Genomic DNA, 24916 nt, shown 5'->3' with positions numbered 1-24916 from the left:
TTAATGAGTCACATACAATGTTCCATAAGTCATTCATGAGACCCTGCCATATCACTGCCTAAGCAGGAGAAACGGCACAGGAGAAATGGTGCAGATGACAACATTCCACCAACTTCTAGTTAGAAATGGCTGATGAACTTCAGCAAAAGGGTTCGTTTTTAAAATCAAAATCCACTTTTTTTTTTGTGTGTGAAAATAAAAATGTTCCTGAAACTATCTATATTAATCCTATGTGACTAATTCAACAACATGCAAGACCCTTTACCCTCAGCTACAAGGAAAGATTTAAGTTAACTGTAAGTCTCAACTATACATGAAAAAACAGTATTGTACAAACTTGTCCAGTACAGGTTAAAGCTGCAGGGCTTTCATTAGGTGACAAAAGAACTATATCAAAATTTGGCAGTTCCTATTAAGAATGAGCTTTCTAATATTTAAGAAATAGTATTAATAGTGTCACTATAAAAACATTGAAGTTCTTCACTTTGAACAACTCTGCACCCAGAATGCTTCTTGACTATGTGTTTTTTTTGTTAATTTCTGCTTTTTTTTTCCACCCAAACTCCCTCAAAGAACAGATATGATTCACTTCACTTAAAGGTTTCCATATCAAAGGCTTTTCTCCACCTTCGTTCCCTGCAGGTGTTGCTCAAGGAAGAGAGCAGCATTCTGTGCAACATGGGGGGAGCTCAAGGTGCTGACTGCACACAGCCACCTTTCAATGCCTTCGGAGAGAAACAGGGCTTTGAAGAAACATGAAAATGTCCGGAAATTCTCAAAAGATGAGAATGCAGCCTATGACTGAAGGCTGTCAGGCAAAATATAGTAGTACTGTTTTACATCTTCACTTTCTATCCTCACCTTTCTCTATGTGTAAGAACTCTTTCTATATTACTTACAGCCATATTGTTACATCTCTGGACGTGAGGTATGAACACACTGTTCAGAACTTGCTATATTACAATTTTCCCTACAACCATCACTTTGTTCTAAGATGTGCCTTTAGTTTAAGTATTAACAAAGAGACTATAGTTTTTCAGTGAGTTCTTCAAGAAGTCAACAAAGACTGTTGAAAGAGTCACTGTACAAAGGAAAATTAATAAACACACAAAATGATCATTAATAACATTAACCTATCACTAAAAAAACGTACTCAACTTCAACCATAGACTAAATAAAGGAAAGGCTGAGGAGTGACTCAGCTAATAAGAATTAAAAGGCTAATGAGGCAGAAGAAACCAATGCCGTTTCCTAAAAAGTTATTATTATCCCATCAACTTTGGGCTAAACCTAACAAAGGACCTGGGATTTCCCAGGACAGTGCTCTAGACACCACGCATTCTCCTCTTTCACTCAAGAAGGAGGAGAGCAACTCCAATATCTGATTTACTGCAAGAACTTACTAGTTGTTTACAAAACTCAAATACAGTAAGTGAATCCCTTCCCCTGTTCTAACTCTCTCTGCTGAAATAAATAAGGCAGCTATCTAGAAAAGCTCAGTGAACACAAATACACTAGAAATTTTTACACATAGTATCTTCTTACACATACAGTCATGGTTACAAATATTCCTAACAAAACAAAGCCTGGATGCTGATGATGCGAGAAACAAGGGCTCATATGCTATATGGAAAAATTGTTGTAAAACAAGGAAGAAAGGATGTGAATTTAAAACAGAACAGGTAACCAAAACAGCTCTTTTTATAAGTATTTCTCAAACAGGCTACCCTAAATCACACCAATGCTTTTTGAGTGTGAAGCACTGTTCACACAGGAAACTATTACAGCTATTTTATCATGTACTTCCCCAAGTTGACAACTCCCAAGTCCCAAAAAAAACAAGCACAGGGAAAGAAAGCTTACAATTTTGTAAGCTTTGTTTAACATTCCTGCTGTCAAAAACATGAAGTATCAGTGGAGTCACACCACCTTAATAAAAAATGAAGCTAAAATTGGACCTGTGTTGACTGATGCACTTAATCAGATACTGCTGTTGAGTATGTCTGCTGCTCGTTACCGCTGATGCTGGAAGGATGGAATGATAAATGTTCTGGGCATCAGAAGGTACATGGAGAAAAACATCATGGGAAACAGTGATGCCTGGATCTGCCTACATTTTACAACCACAATTTTCTTTCTGCCTGAATATTTTATTTTTTTTCCCCAAGGATTAAACTCAAGTCAAAAAGGGACAACAAACACTTAACAGCTGTATGAGACGCTTTTCTAGGAGTACATTACTCAGTGTCATTTGAACTTTCCACTCTCATTCACTTGGTAACTTCAGTGGCTGATTCCTCTTATTTTAGTCAAAATATTAATGTGATGGCTTAGAACAAAGTTACTTTTCTATGCATTAACCTAGTACTTGGAGAAACTTCATCTGAAAACAATTTAGCTTGCAGCACAATTCTATTTTCATTTGATGAAAAATAAACATCATCTAAAATGGAATACATCTCATTGTAAAACAAATTTGCAGATTAAAAACTCTCAACAACTTATGTCTATGTCCTAATGCCTGTTATAAAATAGTTTAAGAACTGTGACTTAAGAAAGACAGAAAATGCAGTTTTGGGGAGCCATGATGATGGGAATTAGAATTTAAACATATTAATAACTTTTCTTCTTTTTACATATCTGTATGAAAATTAATTTGCACAAAATGAATGCAAATAACTGAAAGTAGTATCTTGAAGCAGCTGTGCATTGTCAGAATTGATCTGCTTTCTAGTGAGGTTAAGTGAACAGTATCCAGAAGCTCTTGAATCAGCGTCTAAAAATTTCTATAAATTTTCCATAAATTTCGTTCACATAATACTGAAGAAAAAACAAACTGGTTATATGTTGGTGATCAGAGGCTACCAAACTGCTTAAGTCAGCAATTAGGCTAAAGAGCTACAAGGATCTTATTCACTAGGAGAAAGACATTGAGGTGCTGGAGAGAGTTCAGAGAAGGGCAATGAGGCTGGTGAGGGCTCCGGAGCACAAGTCTGATGAGGAGCAGCTGAGGGAACTGGGGCTGTTCAGCCTGGAGAAAAGGAGGCTGAGGGGAGACCTGTCTACCTGTCACTGTCTACAACTACCTGAAAGGAGGTTGTAGCATGGAGGGTGTTGGTCTCTTCTCCCAAGTAGCAAGTGGTAGGACAAGGGGAAATGGCCTCAAGTTGCACCAGGAAAGGCTTTGACTGGATATTAGCAGCCTTCCCAAACCTGAAGGGGACCTAAGAGAAAGCTGGAGAGGGATTTTCACAGGGGTATGTAGTGATAGGAAAAGGCTTTAAACAGAAAGAAGGCAGATTTAGCTTTAAAGTAATAAAGAAATTCTTCCCCGTGAGGGTGGTGAAGCACTGGAACAGGCTGGTCAGAGAAGCTGTGGATGCCCCATCCCTGGAAGTGTTCAATGCCAGGTTGGATGAGGCTTTGAGCAACCTGGTCTAGTGGAAGGTGACCCTGCCCATGGCAAAGGGGTTGGACTAGATGACCTTTACGGTCCCAAACCAGTGTATCATCCTATGATTATGAAAAACTTCTTCACAGGAAGGGCTGTCAGGCACTGGAACAGGCTGCCCAGGTAAGTGGTGGAGTCACCATCCCTGGAGGGGTTTAACAGGCATGTAGAAGTGTCACTTAAGGACATGGTTTAGGGTGGACTAGGCAATGTTAAGTCCAGAGATGGACTTAATGATCTTGGAGGTCTTTTCCAGCCTAAATTATTCTATGTTTCTACTCCCAAAGCTTGCATACTGCAGGTAGCTTTGTGCAGGCAGCAGTGAAAGAAAGAGTTGAAACTCCTGAAAGATACTTGGAGCTTCTTGGACATATGGAAGGCAGTTACCAACCAGCAGTATCCAGAAATTGGCAGCACAAGGCTCCAGAGTGCCCATTAGTTCTTCAAAGTTACCTAAGGGTTTTTCACAACAGATACTCACTGCAGGCTGTCCTAATGCCAAGCTTCAAGAATTGGTGAGAAAGTAAGAATGGCAGACAAAGTATCGATGCAAGAAAAAGTGTCAGAAAAAAGCAAAAAAATGCTGGAAGAGGCAAAGGAAAGGACTAATAAGGCTTGTAATTCCAAGGATTTAGGCAGTGTGTGTGATTTAGATGTAAATTTGCTCTTTATGTGTGTGATTAAGACAAGAGAAAAACATGGTTTTCAAGCTGTGCAGATTCCAACCAGCCACTACAGAATGTGAGAGACAGCTGGAAGAGGCCTCCCCATCCTGGGCTTTAATAAGCGTGTGTACCCAGCAGCAGGCGGGTGCTGTATCACAGGGACTGCAGAAAGCCATTCCTCTGGGGCAAAAGCCATTAAGGCAGCTTACGTACCCACACTTACATATTTAAATTCACAATACTAACTGAGTCTAAAACTGGTGAACATTAGCAGTCCTCTCTTCAAGAAAGAACATCTGAGAATAATCGCATTTGATTCAGGGATTATAAATAAACCGGTGCATTTCCTTGTGCAAACATTTTACTCTAGAAATATGCAGCTCCTCTTTTATCAGGCAGCAAATTCTGCATGGTGCAGATACCTACCGAAGTCTTAAAATTAACAAACATTTTGTTCTGTTCCCCAACAGACCCACAAGATGAAATACAGCAAAGGAGGTGGGTACGTGACCACAATGCTCTCCTCTGGTCAAGAACATCTGCTTCCTTCCACACTGGTCCATCCTCTGGCTGGGGTGTAAGTTTCCTGTGCTTTGACCGGGTATAAACAAGTGCAAAGCAGAAGGAGAGGGTTTGGGATTCTCCCTGGGTGGAAACAAGAGGCTCTCTTGCCACTTGCTGTCTTGCTGAGCTCTCTGCAAGCACCCTGAGGTTTCTCTGCCCCTCCCTGGAGAGGACAGACTGCTGCTCCATACACCCAGGGTGCTCACAATGGCTTTTTCTGCCTTGCAGCAACTGTGGAAAGAGTGCCTCCACATGGATACCCATCACAACATCCTCACTGTACTGTCACCATAATCACAAAACCAATATGCCTAGCACTATTTTGCCTGCTTCTTTTTCCCCACGCAGAATCAGAAATGTCAGATGGGATTAAGAGCCTTCTGCAGGTCTCCAAGAGCTAACTTGTGCACCACAGGGACTCCTTTCTGGCTCATCGTTTCCCTTCACTAAATACAGCAAAACCAGTCACTTGTGTCTCTGTGCTTGCAAATGATCAGTAAAGAACCAGCTGGGACCAGCTGTTCCTGCCTCCTCTCTTGGTGGGACAGGAATTCAGAGGCAAACACACACAGGCAGCACAGAGCAGCTGCAAGATGCCACAACTCCTGTGTTTACCCAGCCAGATGGGTGGTCTCAAAACAGGATGCAGCCTCCCTGTGGGCTGCAACCCAGCTCCAGCTCAGAGCTTCACCCTCACTGAGATAATTCCCAGTTAACAAGAACTGAATTTCAGCCATTTGATTTGCAACTGTCTGTGAAAACACACATACTGAACTGAATCTATATCATATCACCTAACTCTGTCCTCTGGCTTGGCTGGATCTCTTTGCGTTCTTTTGCATCTTTTGTTGGAACTGCACCTCTTTTCTTCCCAAAACACCAAACAGCTCCCCCCGTTAATACTCTGCAAGGTTGCAGCTCACCTGTGACTCCCATGAGCATGCCCAGGCATTCTGAACCCCTCACGCCATTTTTAGGGCAAACTCTCTCACATGCCAGCACACTGATCCACTGCCGCTGCTCTGCTTGGACTTGTTCTGGGTCAAAGACAGCCTGGAAAGCGCTGCTCAGCTCATGCCCCAGGAAGTGCCAGATAGTTCTGTCAGAACCAGCAAGCAGGCATTTGTGCCTGTCAGACCCTCTTTGACCTTGTGAATTAATTAGCCATATTCTCCTGGCTGAAGAGTTGAGTCATTGAGAGATTTTTCAGCTGAGGGAAACGATAACTTCACTTTGCAAATGGCAAATTTTTGTCACCACATTTGTAACATGAGTGTTACAAAAATATAGGAACTCAGGATATGACTCCAGGTCAAAAGCTTGAGCTGAAATTTGACGTGTCCTAGGTGAACTGTGAATGAATGAATGACATCAAATGAAGGAATGAATCACATCAAATTTCATACTGGGACAGGGCCCACTTATCTATACATGGGCTGACTGAGCACAGAACACACTCCAGAAATATTTAGAGATGGAAATAGGCTCTTTAAGTCATGCCAAAATTACTTAGCTCACCAACAGGTATGAGCTCTTTATCTTTCCAAACTGTTGCCAAGCCTATATATCCCCCACTCCATACATGCTACTGGGTACCATGAATGAACATTATCTACAGATACTGAGTGCCTGCAGAAAACCTAACAGCTGTTGGGGTAGAGTCTTGTACTTAACCATGGAGTTTCATGTTCTCTGTATAAAGTTTGCTGATATGAAGAGGGCTCACAGTCTAAATAGTTTCTATAAAGAAACAGAAACTTAACAATATTCCATAATAATTGACTGTCTCTAGCTTCCAAATAGCAAATTGTCTTCTGGAAGCCAATGGCAGTTCTTTCCATCTCAGTTATTGTTACTAGAAACAGAAATTTTGCAGATTTTTTTGCACTTGGGCAATATTACCAGTATAGTGGACCTCTACCTTATAGATAATCATCTCACTGTTTTCTACACATAGAGATTATTTTTGCTAGAACCTCAAAATGTATTACATTTCACATCTCTTTATAAGACTAGTATTTGCTTCATTCACTCCCAAGCCAAAGGAGAACAAAAACTGATGGTATTCGTGTGATAGGAGATTGGGAAAAACATGGCAAGAGGTTAAAAGCAGTGGCATCCAGTATAGCTTAAATTTGTCATTTAAATAGTCTTAACTATTATGGTTGACCTCATTAAGTTACAGACTGTTTGAAGAGTTCTGTAGCAGTGTTTATTGACCACTGATGATCCATGAGGCATCTACAAGACAGTTCAAAAAAACCAGACATTTCTACATGTATAAGCAAGCCAACAAAATAAAACCCACAAATGACCCCTCAAAGTTGAGCCAATTTTTAGCTGGACATAAATGAAAACTGTACAAAATACTCTTTTTTTTTTTTTCCCCTCACCCATACCAACTGATCCTGCAACTAAAAAAGGCTCAGAAACACTATTCTCCAACATCAGTTACTGATGTCCAGCATTCTTAACTTGCTATGAGTTAGCATGGACCTATTATTCCAGTTAATAGGTCGTGTGAACTAAGAGGATTGGAAAGGGGCTTTAAAAGCTAAAAAGCAAGACAGTAACCAGTACTTTCCAAATACTCCAAAACTGTTGAAAAACTAGTGTCCTTGGCTGTTAGTAAAGCAAAGATGAAAGCCCAATTTTGTACCCATATTAGGCATTTTATGTATTATTGCTATTCTCAGACGTTCTCCAATGCTCCCATTTACAAACCATATCTGTTCATTAATTCAGCTAAACGTAAGTTTACACAGGACAAAACAGAAATTACTGCAGCACACTGGACATGGCACAGCAGGCACCACAAAATTCAAACCACAGTGACAAACTCTCCTGAGAATTTACAAAGATTAATCTGTGCTGAGAGCCCTGTGTTGGCACAGCCAGCTTAGGAGTGCTCCCAGCGCCCTGCACCCACAGCAGCTCTGCGGATCCAGGAGGAGCAGCTTCCTCCGTGCCTTCTCCTGCGATGGGGAATAAAACATACCGTGGTGGATCACGTAGCATGATTAGAGAGCAAGTAAAGCTGACCCATGCATCCAAAATGAAGTGCAAACAAACACACCCGGCAAACATGTCTTAGCTGACAGTTCTGCTTCACCTCAGGCTGTCACTGTGCCTGTCCTGTTGCCTTCTTGGGATCTCCAGATCTCTTGGAGATATGGCAGTACCACAGTGGTTTCCATAGCACAGCCCACGCCTACAGGAAAATCCAGGAGCATCCCTAAACATTTCACCCACTACCATTGAGTTTTACTATGTAAAAGCCCAGAAATGACAAATCAGTCTGAAGGCACCAATAGATGGTAATGTTCAGAAAGCGCTCATCTGAACTAACAGAGCAACCAAATAAGTAATGCCATTAGTTTATAACAGAAATAATTAGCTATTGTAATGGACTGTACAAGTCCTGGTGTTTGCCTTCTAACATTAAATTGACAGGATTTAAATTTCAACTGTTTTTTTTTTTTCCCTTCCTTCCTTAATCTAGAATTACAGAGAAAATGGTACTTTTTCCAGATATCACTCAAAGCTATCATTACTTACTTTCACTGTGAAGGGACTGTGATGACCAAGATAAGCATAAGCCATTATGCTGGAGCAAGAGCAAAAACTGGAGAAAATGGCTGGATCATATTCCTTTGCTCATCAGTCACCCTTAGAAACACCATGAACGATTCAATATTTCTTGCACCATGATATGAGACAAAATTTGAAAGCAAGATAGGGGAATGGACAGTGCTGGATGGCAGGTGTCAAGTCAGTGAAATTCTGCGCCTCATTTTCCCCCATCTCCCAATCTTGATGCACCTGTCTGAAGACCTTCATGCTGAAGGCATGCTGCAGATACAGAGGTCAAGTTCTCATGAATGCGCTATCTACCCGCAAGTGAACATTCCTGGCACAGCAGTTTGTTACACAAGGAAAATAGTTCACTCATTACTCCAGAAGCTTGAATTGTTTAGAAAAATAAATGTCAATTTTAAATGTTCCAAAAATAGTTTAAGAAATGTAAAGCACCCCAACTAAATTAATCTATAAAGTTTGTGTTGTAAAAGAGAAATGGCCACTTACAGAATAGGTCTTGGAAGTGGTAGTTAAACTATGCTTTTTAATTAGTTTGGTTTAAATTCAGATTGCTAAGGCAGAGAAGTCTGGAATTAATCTTGAAATGAAAGGCCTTTTTTTCAAGGTTTGATATGAAATCTTTAAGAAATGCTGCACATGCTATAATCTTTTTACCTCTAGGCTTATACAATTGAGTTTATTTGGCCTTTCTCTGGACCAGCTATTGTTTTTTTCCATTCAATTTCTCAGCTGTATTTAAAATATACCCAAATCCCACTAGTCCGCTCAAAGGAAAAAACACGCTAGAACTCTGGGGGGCCTCCTTGTCCTTGGCTGAGGCCAAATGTCTTGTATTTCAGATGACGTTACTAGAGCAATTCCGCCTTCAAAGCCTCAGCCCCAAGCCTGCTGTGCTCCTGCAGCAAACACCAGCAGTGTGAGATCAGCTCTCACAGGTGAGGATCCTCCTGAGCCTGAGCAGGGGTTGGTCTTTCTGGGAGTTAACGAAATGCATTATGCTAATATGACATCTTGAAAATCTCGCACACACACTGCTTTTCATTTTTTTCTATTCTTAGAAGCGTGTTCCGGTAACAGCATTTTTGCAACTTCATGACAATTTGAAAGATGATCGTGGAGGCTCTTGGCACACCAAGATTTCATTTTGCTTGACGAAGCCCCTAAAGAGGCACCCACACACAGACACCAGGGGCTGTGACAGCAGGGCAGGGACAGCCCATCACCCAGCTACTCTGCCCTGCAACTGGGGAGAGCTGACACAGGTGCCTGCAAACTGCCAGAAGGACCAAGGGAAGGAAGAGTGCCAATGACATCAAGACATCTCAAGGGAGGCAGATGACAGTGTCTTTGCACACGAGAGGTTAAGGGCTCCTGCCACCAGGCACCCCACACAAGCACTTGTGTTAGCATAACATCATCTTAGGATGCCATTCTCAGCTCCTCATGAGTACCACTGCACAGGCTAAAGTATATTTCAAGTTTTAGCCAGAACATTGAGAGTGACTTTTTCTGTTTTCCTATCAGAGACTGGTTATCAGGGGCATTATACCTTCTTGGATGTCACAGTCCCATTAATTCGCTCTAATTTTTGTCATGCATAGGGCGGAGGCTCACCAATACCACCCACTGTAATTAACAGGACTCCCTAGGGTTCTCTTCCTACAGAAAACTATGCCAGATCCCTTCACAGACAGGAGCTATTGGTACTCCCACAGTAAAATGCTGAGAAGTTTGAAAGTGTTTGCTTAGAACTGGGTTTGAGCTTTGAAATTTGCACTCTTGTGGAAAGAGAATCAAGCAAAGCCCTGTCAACAGACTCAGTCTCTATTATTTTCTAAATGACAATCTCAGTTTTCATTTACAGAAAATATCTGGCTCGTCTTCTCTCCAGGTAGCCCTGAAATTATTGTATAAAGGTATGTAAATGCATATGATCAGAAGGAGAAAAAAATGCAAACACCTGAAAGAAACATCCATTTCACACACATGATAAAATAGTATGATTAACTATAGCTTAAGGAGGGAAAAATACCCCCAAAATGGATAATGATGGATAAAACCAGGTTACACTCACCAGCTGAGAAGGGGGCTGTTAATAATCCACTCATCAATGTTAAGGCTACCATTGCCTGAATAACTTTGAGCTGCCTGCCAAAGGGACTGGGCTTTGCAGGGAACTCCCTTCTTTTACTGTCCTTCTTCCTGGTTACCTCCCAAATAGGTGAAATTTCATCCCTCTCATCTCCTTCCATCTCCTCTGAGGAAGACCTGACTGACAGAAGTACCTCACAATGGGTAATGGATGCAACTGGGACATTGAAAAGAAAATACCATAAAGCAGAGAGTGGTTCAGTGAATATTTTACCTAGAGAATGTCAGGCAAATAATAAGGAAAATGTCAGGAATGATCCCTTGTTAAAACCACACCACCTGAAAGAAGACTTTGATCCAGATCCAAACCTCCACAGAGCTGAGGGGAATCCAGACTGGGGGCTCAACTGGCAATAATGCAGACCAGAGGGGAAGGAACTTGATACAGCTTGGTTTAGAGCTCAGGCAGGCAAGAAATTTGCTGCTAATTCCTACTTTGGCAGAGTGGAAGACTCAGACTGAGGCTGTGTTTTAATTGTGTTTTAACAGTATTTAAAATACAAAAATACATCTTCCTGCAGCTTCAACTAAAACAGTGTTTTGCATCTAAGCAAAATATTAGACTTTTTTTTTTTTTTTGAGAAGAAATTAATAAAGGACAACAAGACTTTCTATTTTGCACAAAAATTCAGTTTGGCACGGTGTTTCTTGAGACTGGTTAGAATGGTTTAGAAGAGACTTTTTCTAATTTACCAGCCTAATTCACGTGTACAAAGCCTTCACCATTAGTTGTTTAAACCAGACAGGATTACACAGTTTTTTCAGCTAAGCCACCTGATGTTTGCTGAATTAATTTTAAACTGAGTATTTGCAAGAGAAGAAAAGCAGAAAGTGTAGAAGAGATCATGGCAAAAAAAAAAAAAACACAATATTCTCTTTTATGCTGTTCCATGCAGAAACCTGGATGTACAACAAATGGTTCCACAAAGTCTTCAAACAAGTGCAGTATTTAAGGGCATCAACTGAAAGCATTCTCTATATCTTTCAACATGGCAATCTTCTGGCCACTTTTTTACATAAAGGTGGATGCCTACTTCTGTTGGGCAATTCCTTTTTCTAGAAAAAAAAAGTATGTATAATTCTGCATGACCTTTAAGTGAATAGTGTCCCTCTAGTCTGCTATTTACATACAGTTTTTTCACAACAGTTCAGAAATAGCACAGAGTGAAGAGGTATTATTTGCAAAGATATCCAGCAACACGTATTCTTCACATAAGCACTGTGAAACCAAAGATCACACCTCACCCTACTAGAAGTATTCCACCACAAATCAAATCCAGCTAGTAAGTCCAGTGGCTCGCTAAATCTGTGTTGAGGCAGATCAGATGTAAAGACAGTTCGGACATAAAGATCTGTGTCAGAAACAACATCTCAGACTCCCAAAGATGCTCTTTGCAGACTGCTACTTAGTGAAATAGTGTTGACTAAACACAACATCCCAAGCTACTCAACATGGCCAGAAATAACTTACGAGAATTTTCCCCACAAGCACCCATCACTGGAGTTGAGAACTCCATCCTACACTCAGCAGATAAACAGGAGTAGAGATAGGATGTGTGCACCCAAGAACATGCTACCGAGCAATTACGTATGGAGTGCAATAAGTTCTGATATGGCCCCACTTCTCCCTAAAAAGGAGAAAGCTTGCAGTTCTCTACAAGATGACTGAAGCAGTGGAGGGTAGAAAAAAATCTCATAACCTCGCAAGTTATGCAGTTCCCCTTGTTCCCAACTAATCATAAAGCTAAAATCTATGCTGAGAGGAGTATTGTGATCTCCTTTAAAGTACAATTCATCCAGACAAGTCTCTCCAAGTACATAAAATGCATCCAAGTCCAAGCAGTTGCTGGGAGCATGGAGTGAAGAACACCAGCCCCAAGCAAGCAGTGCACAAGCCACAAGGATGCTGTCGTTCATGCAGAAAAACAGTGCTCAGGCACCTGTTTGAAGTGGGTCACAAATGACAGGAGGCTGCCAGAGGCTCATCGGGGACATGCAGACTTCAGAGAAAATAATTGTGAACACTAAGCCCGTATCAGTGCATTAGGCCGCCCAGAACAAGTCCAACACTTCTCAGAAGAATCAGAGATCTGTGATCTGCCCAGAAATAATAAGGTAATTGTAGTTTCTTCTTAGAAAGTTCACAGAGAGTTCAGTATGACTGAGAAATCTGGCACTAACCAGAATGAAGGCTGAACAGCTTTGCCAATACTACTCCCATTAATGGGTCAAGTGTACAGAGGAAATTTTCAAACTCCTGCAACAAAATGAAGCTTTCTGGGTTTTCTGTTTCAACTGTGGGAATAAGGTTTACAATTGTTCAAGGCCAGTGTTATCCTATGAAAGGGAAAGCAATGGCCTGTGACATGTAACAGTTTAATTTTAAAGCATGCTACTGCACTTCCTTCTAATAATACTGCAGCAATTTGCCATTTACATTATCAAAGCATTTGTTTACCCAATCAATGGACATACTCAGGAACTGCATTAGCATCACATACAGTTTGATAAGGAAAGCTGTAGGCCCAGAGCAAGAGCAGAATAAATCCCTCCATAACAGTACACAGTTAGAAATGCTGAATAAGTTCAGTCTGGCTCCTGAGACTCCTCAATCTGACAAGTGGTTAAGGAAATTGTTTCACTGAAGACACAGAAGAGACCACAATCTACCTTTTAAACTACAGGAAAGCAAATGCAGTGACCGACCACAGTGTAGCAAACGATACTTCTTTCCAGTGACACAGGGACTGAACAGAAAGACTCCACAGAAGCACAATGACGCCGATTTTTCCCTCCTTGTAGTTTTGCCTCACGTTATTTAGAAAATGGCCTGTCACAGAACTTTAAAATGTATTCAGTGATTGAGTGAGGAAGGATATCACATTTCTGATGCCTTTTGGTGACAAGTGTCTACTGTTACATTATAACAACATCTCCCATTTTCACATTTTGCTCCCTGATCCCCAGCACAACACAAGTAGTTATGGAAAGCACCTTGTCTTAGTTAGTAGGAGCTAGTGAAATACCAAGAGTTAAATTCCAGTGGAAAAGATAAAAAATATGAGAACACAATCAGGGACTGGGAAAGCAGGTGCCAGCACTCTGCCAGCATTGAGCTTTCTCTGGCGTTTCTTCAGCAAAGAGTTTGGATCCACTTGGTCAAAGTTTTAGTTAGTGTACTCACTTAACCAGAGAGGAAGGATTATACAAAATACAGCATTTTATCCCTTTCTCCTCTACCAGTACTTCTACTGCCTTTAACTAAAGCCTAGGCAGCTCCCAAGGACAATTCCCAAAAGTCAAAAACGACATCTTAGGATAGGATGAATCAGCCTTTGACAATGACTGCTCTACTCCACTATAAAAGGAGCTAACTTGTAACGCAACTAGCTTAAACTCAAGTATTTAACTGCTAGGCTACTCAAGAGATAAGAACCTTATCTTGTGTCCTTAAAACCTAAAGTTCAATTAATAGTAAACATATTGTTTAAACACCTGCATGCTAATTAAACCTGGGATTGTTTTTAATTGCTTAGCAAGAAGGCCACACATCTGTGTCTGCTCATCTGTTAGAAGGTGCAATTCTAGTTACAGTATTTTTGACAGCAAAGTGACATGAAGATAGAACTCTTCTTATAAGCATATGTCAGATGTTTTAAAGTTTAAGTTCAACCATTCTTATCTCCCAGGCATAGAATCCAGATATTTTAGAAACAGAAGAGGAACTCTTCCTTCTTCTGGAGAAGGAAAGCACAAGACAATGGAAAATTCTATCTTATCTCTGATTGGTTTCTAATAAACTCCAGAGAGCAACTGAAAAAGAAGTTCTTCCTGAAACCCGAAAGTTAGAATCTTCTGTCTTCATTTCATGAGCTTTTTTGAGGGTGGGGGGTGAAATCTTTTGACATCAGTTTGCAGCAATTGTTTCATCCACTGCTATAACAAACCAGCAGTCATGTCTTTGTTTCCCAGGTACCTCACCTCTGAAATGTTAAACATCCTCCTAGCCTCACAAGCAGGCACTCACAGTTTTCAGTTCAATGCCTACTGTACCAGAGATGAGAGAGACTCCATGTACTCCTGCAAGCTGCTTGCTCTGTTTTTCCTCCTTTAAAATAGAGGTCATTCTGACTGAATGTATCTAGTTGCTCTTTTTTCATGGCAAGCATCTTTTAAACAGGTTAGTAGAGCCTGTTCCTAGTATGCAGAAGGATGCAGGGAGAAAGATGTTCTTCCCTCTACATCAAATTAATCTCAGTTACTACAATTCAATGTGTGAAGTTGCTACCCTAAGAATAATAGTCTCTGTGTTTGGGAGAAATTAAACAAATTAAGCTGAATAGTAATTGATGTGGTTAAATACTGGGTAAACAAATACTGGAAAAATGTCAGCATCATTCTTTAAAAGATACAGAAGCTACACAGTATGTACCAGGGGTTCTGCCAGCAAGCAAGGCTGCTTACATTGGCCACAATGTTCTTCCAAAAAAAGATAGGCTATCCTTTGAGAATAAAACAGTGTCCTGGGCTATTTTTCCTTCCTTCCTTCTTCCAAGTGGTTAGACAAAGGACTTCACTGTCAAAAGCCAAGACTAACAATTCATGCTGTACACTTGCAAGACAGAAAAAAAATTAAGAGAATGGTCTGGCAGTATCAAGTAAATCATCAAAAAGCAAGACCATGAGTGAATAAAATCCTGCACTCAGACAGGACCTTCAGGAAGAACAACAGGTAACTTTTATCTAAACAGCTTAATGGCATTATAGTCACCTGTTAAATGAAGTATGCCACCAAGCCATCATTCAGAAGATTTAAAACCCATTTTTTCACAGAAAATTCTGCTCTGCTCCTTCAGCTGCCCTCACGTCTCCACTCATTTCACACAGCACAGCCTTTGTCTCCTCACTCCCACCCCAGCCTCATCCCACCCCAGCTTCAATGCAAAATTGCTCCAAATGCAAAATTGTCGGTTATAGGATTTATAAGTCCTCTGCAGACAAGGACTTGGAGGTTCATGTACAACTCAAACTAATCCTAACTTCTGATCTGTGTAGCATCCATCTATTAAATCTTTTCAATGTCAAAAATAGGGCAAAGCATAAAGCAATTTCTATACATCTAAAGCTCCAATGAAGCAATCTCAGAGACCTGTTTTAGTACCCTAAACCTTTCTTTCCTTAGTTATATATTACAGCTTCCTGCAGCAATCACTGGGTTGCTGTCTGAATAAACTCAACTACCCTCTTTCTAAATGCCAGCAACCTGACCACCTCACCAGTCTAAGAAAAAGGATTCCATCTATTTGTATCGTATTAGTCTCCTCCATAGCACTGAGTCAGGAAAGGCTGCATTACTTGACTGCATTTTCATTTGTAAACTTGACAAAATTTCTCCATTTTGCAGCTCACAGTCAAACCAACACCTTGTGGCAGACTGCATGAAAACAAACAGAAAGTAACTGAAGGAGATCTTCTCCTATTCTGTAGAAAGGAGGATAATTCCTCCTTTGCCATTGTCAAGTTTTTAAGATAACCTATTTAGAAAAAAAATCCAAATCCCTAAATCCTTATTTTCCTCTCCTACAGGCATAAATTATTAGAAAAGTTATTTATAAAGCTAAGGGCCACTTTTCATATATCACTTTTACCACTTCTCACACAGATTTCAAATGATATAGTAAGAAAGAAGCTTGCAAGGTACAGTATTGTTATGCTGCTTTCAAGACTAGCACTCAGTTCTGCATGCAGCTAATGACTGAGTCATCTGGCAGTTGCCTTAGCAGCAGTGGAAGTGTACAGCATAAACCTAAGTTTTAATTTACATAAATTTCTCCAACTACCAGAAACTGTTAAGGATACCACAAGTTATAAACTAATTAACATGATCATTGCAGGAGCACAAAAATGTAAATGATGCCAAAATATTGCTGTATGTAGATGAGACAGATGATAAGCAGGTTGGAGCCTGCAGGTTCGTGTAGTTGTTGCCACAGTAAAAGCTGTGAGCGTGCTGCACAGGGCTTCTTGAAAAAGACTGCACAAGAGGTCAGCATCCTCTACCTACTCCCTCCTACACTAATTCCTCTCTTTTGATTTTGCCTATACAAACAGTCTTTATATTCCTCGTCTGACAGACAGGTTAGTTCTGACTAAAAAACTACTATTATTGCCATGCAGCATTGTGTGCTGACTTGAAAGCATCCAGGTGGTTCAACTTTTCCAAGCAAAAACCACCACTACATTTTAGCCTGGACGTGCAAAGGGTTTCCCAAGCTTAAGTCTTAGAAATTACTCAACTGTCTTAGCTTAAGTTTAAAAAGCAAACAGAATCAGAGCTCAAATAAACAAAAGCAGATACTCTTTACTATGAATCTTTGCCAACAAGGTCAAAACACTTGGTTTTGAAAACCAGTTCTTATCAGTGACATCGCAGGCAACTCTTCATCAGTTAAACTGCAGCCCAGTGGGTACAAAGCTAGGGCTGAGAATGCAAAATAGTCATGATTTAAAATCTGTAAAATAGAATTCATTTGTACAATTAAATGTGACCTGTAAACTGAAAATGTTTTGCTTTAAAGGGATCCCAAAAGACATTAGTCTGGACCATCTGTGGTATCATGTGGGTGTACCAGACTTGTGGCATAAAACTTAACAGCGTGAAGTGCTTGAGGTCTTGAAAAGGGGGAAGAGTCAGCTTACCACCTTTAAAATTTATTTATGCACCAAGTATTACCCAAAGCCTGTGCAGTGAATGTATTTAGCACAGAAAGCAAGAATTAACTCACTTTTCTTTTTTGTTCTGTATTTCACTCCTAACAGGAGCAACCGCTCTTTAACAATGCATAATGTAAACAGGAGATGACTCTGACTTCTTTCGTTTTTCTACCCTGGTTGAAGAGCTAGCTAAAACAGAAGCAAGATAATAAAGCATAACACACAAATTAAGAGTTAAGGCCTTTATAGAAAACAATGATTATTCCTGTCACACAAAGGACAAAAATGCAATGAAGGAAATTCTTTATTTTCCCCATGCACTTTTTCACACTGATGAGGTAACTTTTGTGACAGTGAAGATTTCTCTTTCACCAAAAGCAGACATTGCCTCTATAGGCTTGTTGAGTCCATTAAACATAGAAACATAAATGACAGTATATTACTTCATTAATTCAAACCACATTTCCTTTGTTAGCCTAGACTAACATGAACATATTACCACAAGGAATAGTTCTGTCACATTAAACTGAATACCATCAGACAGGCACTTTAAATTCAAAGGCCCACTAGAGCAAACTTAGCTAGTCTAAGTGACGAAATCTCAGAGAAGCTACACTCAATTTTTCCCAGTGTCCCGGTACAGGCAGCCTTCTTCTGTCTCATTCTACAGGACTTTGAAGATATTAATGTCTATAAATATATAAAAGTTGAGTGCCATGAGGATGGAGCCAGGCTCTTCTCGGTGGCAAACAATGATAGGACAAGGGGTAATGAGACCAAGCTGGAACACAAGAAGTTCCACTTAAATTTGAGAAGAAACTTCTTCTCAGTGAGGATGACAGAGCACTGGAACAGGCTGCCCAGGGGGGTTGTGGAGTCTCCTTCGCTGGAGACATTCAAAACCCACCTGGACATGTTCCTGTGTGACCTCATCTAGGTGTTCCTGCTCTGGCAGGGGGATTGGACTAGATGATCTTCTGAGGTCCCTTCCAATCCCAAACATACTGTGATACTGTGATACAAGAGGTAAAAAGTGAGACATGGAAAGAAAATAAGCAGGCTACACAAAGCAGATACACAGCATGACCCCTTGTATCTCCTATTGTCTCCTCTCCATGCTTACAATTATTGCCTACAGATGTCATTTCATCCATAAAAGAAACCTGGATAACAGTAGGCAAAAACACTTCCTCACTTTTCACAGGCGAATCTAAACTAATTCCTCTCTATCTATGCCAGTAGTCATCGGAGGAAACAGAAATCAGGGAGAAATTTTTGATTTAAGGCAAAATAGACACCAATATTAGAAATTCATGGCTTTTCAGCTTCAGGGTTATTTGTCTAACAAGTGGATATCTTTTTATTTGATGAAAAGTAATAAGGAACAGCATTCATATTAATTCTTATGGCTTCCCCTTATCCTCACCTACCTAGTATCACAGAAGATTGAATAGCTCTCCCCTGACATTACCTTTCTAGTTTTCCCCAGCTATCATTTCACACTGCTCTTGGACAGTGAGCAAGAAGTGCAAAGCAGGTCTATGACCAGAAACATAGTGGGGCTGAGTTGCTGTCTGCTTCTTTAATTTATCTATTCATATCACACAGCAGTCAAACTTCAGCAGCAGTCATGACTGAGGATTAGAAATTTCTACATTCCTCCTATTATTATTTTTTTTTCCACCTCTGGAAAAGAACCAACTGCTCTTTAACCATTAACCTGTGAAAAACAGACAGGAACATACCCCTGAGTATTCTGCATCTCTATTTGTACAAACTTAAGCCTTACATCATTAAGGTTATTATTCATTTTCCCTACTAATACTGCACCTTTTCTAAAGTTTGGTGCAGCCTCAGCTTGAAGGCTTCAAACATCAAAGAACCAATGCAAGATCTGCACATTTTTGGTATGAAGTCCATCAAGTAAATTATTTTAATGAATAAAGGAACTAATATTGTAATTACAAGATGTTAACTACCCTCTCAATACATTCTTCCTTTCCAGGATAGTGCATTAGTTTGTTTTCCCAAAAGACACAATGCTGAGCATTACTACACCAATATTTAAGATATTTTTACTTCTACCAAAAACACCTTCTTGTTGATGCCCTGCACTCTTTCAGAAACAAATAAAAGTCTTTAAATATTCTGGTAACTAACACAGAGAATCTAGAAATCCTAAATTTAAACCATAGATTAGGGGGGAGATATTTCAAGATGAGGATAGCATTTGGGGTAGAAAGCTTCAACTGTGTGAAAAGTATATCCCAGCTGTCATAACAGGGATTTAAGTTTTCAGAAAGCAACATAGATGGGTGGCTTCTGAGGTGTTTTGACTGAGATGCTCTCATTTTGCATAATCTTTTTTTTACAGAATTAAAAAACCAAACAAACAAACAAACAAAAACAACAACAAAAAACAAACAAACAAACAAACAAACAAAAACCTGCCAGAAGGAAAGTCACTGGAAAATTAAAGCTGCTTAGAAAGATGCACAAAGCAAGCAGGCAGGGCAAGTAGGCAGAGATCCAGCAATATTTGTACCATTCAATCCACATGCTTTTTCTTTTTCCATCGCGATTGCTCGTCTTCTCCTTAAAGCATTTTGAAGGATATTCGCCCCATAGATAACATGGGGATGGGGTGTTCCCTCCTTCTGTGGATGCTTTTTAATGGGCTCAATGAAGTAATCCCCATGGGGCAGATGGAAATATCCAGTCTGAAAATAAGCACAAAAGAGTTAATCTCTACTGTCCAGTACTGGAATTCAAAAATAAAATAGACTCTTTTCATATCATCATCCCTGAGTTTTTCTCATAAGCCAGTCATTACACTGCAGAAATACAAAACCAACAGGTTTTCAGCATTATTTTGCTGCATACATCAAGATTGCTTTGTACCTCACAAAGGCGTAACAGTCCAAAGGGAAATAGAAAAACTATCTTCTTCCTAATAACATGAAATTCTGTATACTGAGGCAGATGCTCCCATTTTGTACAAAGTCACTGAAAGGTCAAAAGTTAATTTGTCAAACATGATGCACTAGGAGGATTTGTGTCTTGTTCCTCTGGTGCTTTGCATGCATTCCCCAGAGAACAAGCCCTGAATAGAAGTTGCTTCATAAATGCAAAGCATAATTCCGCTCCTAGCTGCAATTCCACAGTCAAATTACACAACCCATCAGATGGGCTAGACTGTGTGGTCCACACTTGACTCAGACTACAACCCCCTCGGCCCCCAGGCTTCCAATAAAAGAAATAAGTAGCTTTTCATGAATTATAGCAAGCTATTGTGATCATACAATAGATCTGCCTAACAAAGGCTGTAACTTTTTTCATGCTATAATCTCTGCATCAACCTCCCAGCTTTGACTGAGCTACAGGGCCTTTGACATCCATGATCCAAGAGGCACATTAAATCAGACACGGCTTTGGTCTCTTGTGTCTTGGCATTTTTTCAGGGATTGCTAACATTGCAAACCCATTGTGTAGCCCTTCCACTTCAACACATGCAGAGCAGTACTGAATCTAAAGCAAAGAATCTACTGACATCCCAGCCCACACGAATCGATTAATTGAGGTATCCCACTCTTATGGCTTCATTTCCTCTGCACTTTCTTGCTGCAGTCAGTGCAGCCTTTTTAAATTGCTCTAGAGCAGGAAGAAATGCAGCAACACTGTGTTCCTGCAGCTGCTGTATTCAAACCTACAAGGACAGACAAATGTAAAGATTCTTTTGAAACACTCCAAGGTCTTAACAGCTTTCCTGGACAGCTGGGAAAGCAACTATGAGGCTAAGGATCAAAGAGGAAATCCTACAAATAGAGGAAAAACATTCTTCAAAAATAAGCAACCATGGGATTTATGTTCTAGGAGGCCAAAGGCAGGTCAGTGAGATCTTCACACAATGTGCTTCGAAGTCCCCTCTGCCAGATACCTTCTGCCTCCAATCTCATTGTCACAGACTCAATACATCCCACAGCAAACTTGTACAAATAAGTAACTGTTATTGTCGTTTCATGGATTTTGCCCAACAGTTCCTAAGAGCAGAAACTCCTTCCAGTTTTTGCAGTGCAATTCAAATTACATCCACAATGTTTCACAGGTTCAGGACTCAAAGTCACATGCTTGCTCATCTGGGATTACAGTTACTGTTTGCACATTTTTTTGTTTCATTTGTAAGAAAAATGAAATCAAGGCCTTTCATTCATAAACTTGAGATCCAAAAATACTCAGGTTTCTTCTTCCATGAAGGCTACTTTTGACATAGGAGCCAAGATGCACTACAAAAGCAATAAATCCTGTGTTCAGATTGGATAAAGATGTCAGGCAAGCATGAATCTATACGGCAGTATGCCTATACAGAGGCTAGACCAGCAAATCAGTAGATGTGGCTTTTTTTCCTGCTGCTCAAGGAATCAAAGCATGTCACAAATCTTTGCCCATTCCTTTTCATTCCACAGTATTTGACCTTCCCTGGGTATTCTGAAAGTCTGGCTTATTTGGCCTTAACTTCCTGTTGTGTTTTTTAACCCAGGTAGAACCATGAAGAACCACCTTCACTGCAGACCCTGATTTTATAGGGGAGGCTGACTAACCACTGCGTTATTGTGTCAAAGTTGCATCTCTAAGAAAAAAGGTCAGCAATCATATCAAAAAATGAAGTATATTAGTAGTGACTTTATGTCCCAAGCTGCCCCAGCAATGCTTGCATGTTAAAATTCAGCTCTCCATCCAAGCTCTGTATGGAGCAGAAGAAAAAAAAAATCATATTTCATACTGCACTTGCACACACACAGATGGCAGCAAAGGTTGTTTAATGAGCTAGCAAACAATGGCTACATCAGAACCTGGATTTAGACTTTCCCATTGATTTTAACTATTGTTTTCTTAAGATTATAATTTTTCAGTATAGAATATCTGTTTTCACAGTCTTACAGCTTTTTGCTATAACAATTCTATCCCAAGCCATCCCTGTTCCAATACAGACACAACACCCACAACCAGATGGCATTCTGTAGACAATATCTGTTAAGTTCAGCACCATGACTGCACCATCCCACCCACCTGTAGCAGAAATCCTGACAGTCTACCTCTAGATCTGGGATGAAACTAGGAGTTGTCCCTCCTGTCCCCTGCAATGACTGCTTGTCTGCACTAGTTCATATATACTGTTCTTGTCACTGTCACGGTTGCACTTTCCAGAAGTGTGTGTGGCTATTTGACTCACATCTACTGCATGTGCGTCATTCTTTACATTGACAGATAACTGAATATGCATAGAAACACAACAGCACTGTCCTTCTCTAGTAGTATTGTAGTATTGTAATTACTACGTTCCTGTTTGTCTCTTCTTTGTTATCTGAGACAACATCCAAGAGAAGTCTCCTGCACTTCATGCAGAAAAAGCGGAAATTTGTTATGTACCTTGGCCTCTGGAAGAGGCCATGTCTGTATGTTAGATCTCCCCTGAAGAAAGCTACTTCAGGCATGTATAACTTCTACATGATAACTTCAACCTTTGCTCTTTAAAAGAGGTTGATAACAGTGAGAATTTTCATATTTCTTGGTTACAGATTGCTGAATCTTGGGAAGATAAAGGCTGCTCCCACACCTAACACAGACTAGAGTCACTGCAGACCATGAAGAAGTTTGAGGGCCTGTTTTACCAAAGAGACATGCTGGACTTTGCAGAAAGTGATCAACTCGCAGTTCAACTTGCCACAACAGCTCCTGACACCATGGGACTATCAGAAAATCACTGCTTACTGAAATTCAGCTAAGCCCATAGGATAGCAAAACTAAGCTGGAGCTAGATAAAGCTCAAGAAGCACCCCAGGTGTATTTTCAGGTTATGCACAACTCTCCATGGTTGGATTGGCAATACCACTGGGCACACCCACACAGATATTTCAGGCACTGTGGTGTGTCCCCACAAACAACTTATAGGACAGCACAGAAGCAGATAAACCAGATGTGTCACCAAAGAGAGTGCAACTGTACCCACCAGCCCAATGACCAAATTTCTGAACCACAGACATGACATGTTGAAGTTTCTCTGGTTTATGCTCTGATCTCATGATAACCACTGAAAAACTCTATTAATGTCAGCCAAAAATTGGTTCTTGGGACAGGAGGATGCTTCCTTCACACCTGTTGCTTTCTGCAGGGTTGAAAAGTATCAATATCATGAATTCAAGACTACTAGTCGGTAGGCCAATGTTCCATCAAGCTCTTGGTTTAAGCCAACAAAGAGTTTGGGAACAAGGTACCCTTGCCTCTTTCTCATCCCCAACTACTTGTTCCTGTCATCAAATTATGGCCACAAGTCACTCCAGAGTGCAGTCCAATGAGGGAGGAAGGAGGAGCAGGGATACATTGAACCTGCATTGCCTCTAAATTCATTGTAGTGTGAACCCTTCATCTCGATCGATTTATGGAACAGACCTGACGTTCACCATAAGACTGAACATACATTCAGCATTCAGGAATCCTCATTGAAAAACTAAGCTATAGATCATCACTGTTGTGTGAAAGTTTCTCCTGTTTTATGTCAGTCTACCGACTAAAGCTCAGTTCTACTTGCAGTATCTAAAACATCTGCAACGAAAGGGCTGAGGTGACAACGTGATACTGTTCTTACACAAAAGATTCAGCAGAATACACAGTTTTCCAGGTATTACACCTCTAGATAAAGTGACAGATAACAAACTGTAACAAAAATATAATTTCCTTCAATGTTCCTCCCATGGGTCCTAAATTCTAGTAGTAGAATTTATTAAAACAAACAAACAAAACCACCTGCCTGCTCTGTTTGTAACAAATTTCCCAATAAAGTAAGATTTTCATAAGCAATCTTTCCTTTCACTTGAACTTTGTGCTCTAGCAGTTTCTGAAGGAATTTGAAATTTGGATGAAACCCTCATCTCTACAATACAAAATTAGAGAAATACCATTACATCCTACATAGCACTTTATTGCTATCTGCACTCTGCTCCGTAAAGGGAGCTGCCTCAATGTGCTCCCTGATACAGGACACAAATGGGATATTGTAACCAGGAGAGATCACCTCTCTCCGAACCCATCAGTCAGAACATTACCAAACATCCCTGAGTGTTCCCTCTTCCCTAACAGTTTCAACATATGGGTAGTCTCTAGCCACGTTGCTAGTCTGAAATCAGTGCGTGCCTTGCCCTAATTTATCGTGCACCTGCAGTTCTCATGGTGCTACAGCATGTGGAGAAAGTAAGCTGGAAGAGAAGATTAAAACAGAAAAAGTAAAATTATCTGAATAGATTCCGTGGTCTCTATTATTACTCCCAGCCACCAGACCAAGAGGAAATAACGGTTCTTCAGACCAGTGTCTTCAGCAGTCCTCTGTAAATGTGCTACAGAAATGGTCTATGTCCTGCGTTACCTGAAGTACCATAAGCCAAAGCAAATTTAGGAAGGCCCAGGAACTGCAGACCTTTCTGCACAGACGTGTTACACTCCTGACTGCAAAAGTAACTGAAGAGTGATACCAAAAACATTCACTACTCCATATCCTCTAAACATCTGTAAAAGATTATAGAATCATAGAATATCTGGTTGGAAGGGACCTCAAAGATCTCCTGGTCCAACCTTTCTCAGCAAAAGCATGGTCTGGAGAAGATGGCCCAGCACCCTGTCCAGATGAATCTTAAAAGTGTCCAGTGTTGGGGAATCTATCACTTCCCTGGGGAGATTCTTCCAATGGCTGATTCTTCTCACTGAGAAAAATCTTCCTTAT

The 24916-nt window shown here is 40.4% G+C and overlaps 1 protein-coding gene across 3 annotated transcripts in view; it reads right to left on the bottom strand.

Annotated features, from left to right (window-relative positions):
- ADAMTS12 (ADAM metallopeptidase with thrombospondin type 1 motif 12) overlaps positions 1-24916 on the bottom strand; it is a 181906-nt gene that overhangs the window by 94996 nt on the left and 61994 nt on the right. For all 3 annotated transcript variants that reach the window (XM_082074433.1, XM_082074435.1, XM_082074434.1), the window contains exon 3: positions 19691-19865. In XM_082074433.1, the coding sequence (XP_081930559.1) occupies positions 19691-19865 (175 nt within the window). The remainder of the gene's footprint in view (positions 1-19690; positions 19866-24916) is intronic.

This window comes from Streptopelia decaocto (genome assembly GCF_964273445.1).
Source record: "Streptopelia decaocto genome assembly, chromosome: Z".
NCBI lineage: Eukaryota > Metazoa > Chordata > Aves > Columbiformes > Columbidae > Streptopelia > Streptopelia decaocto.
This window is presented reverse-complemented; position numbering and strand designations above follow the sequence as displayed.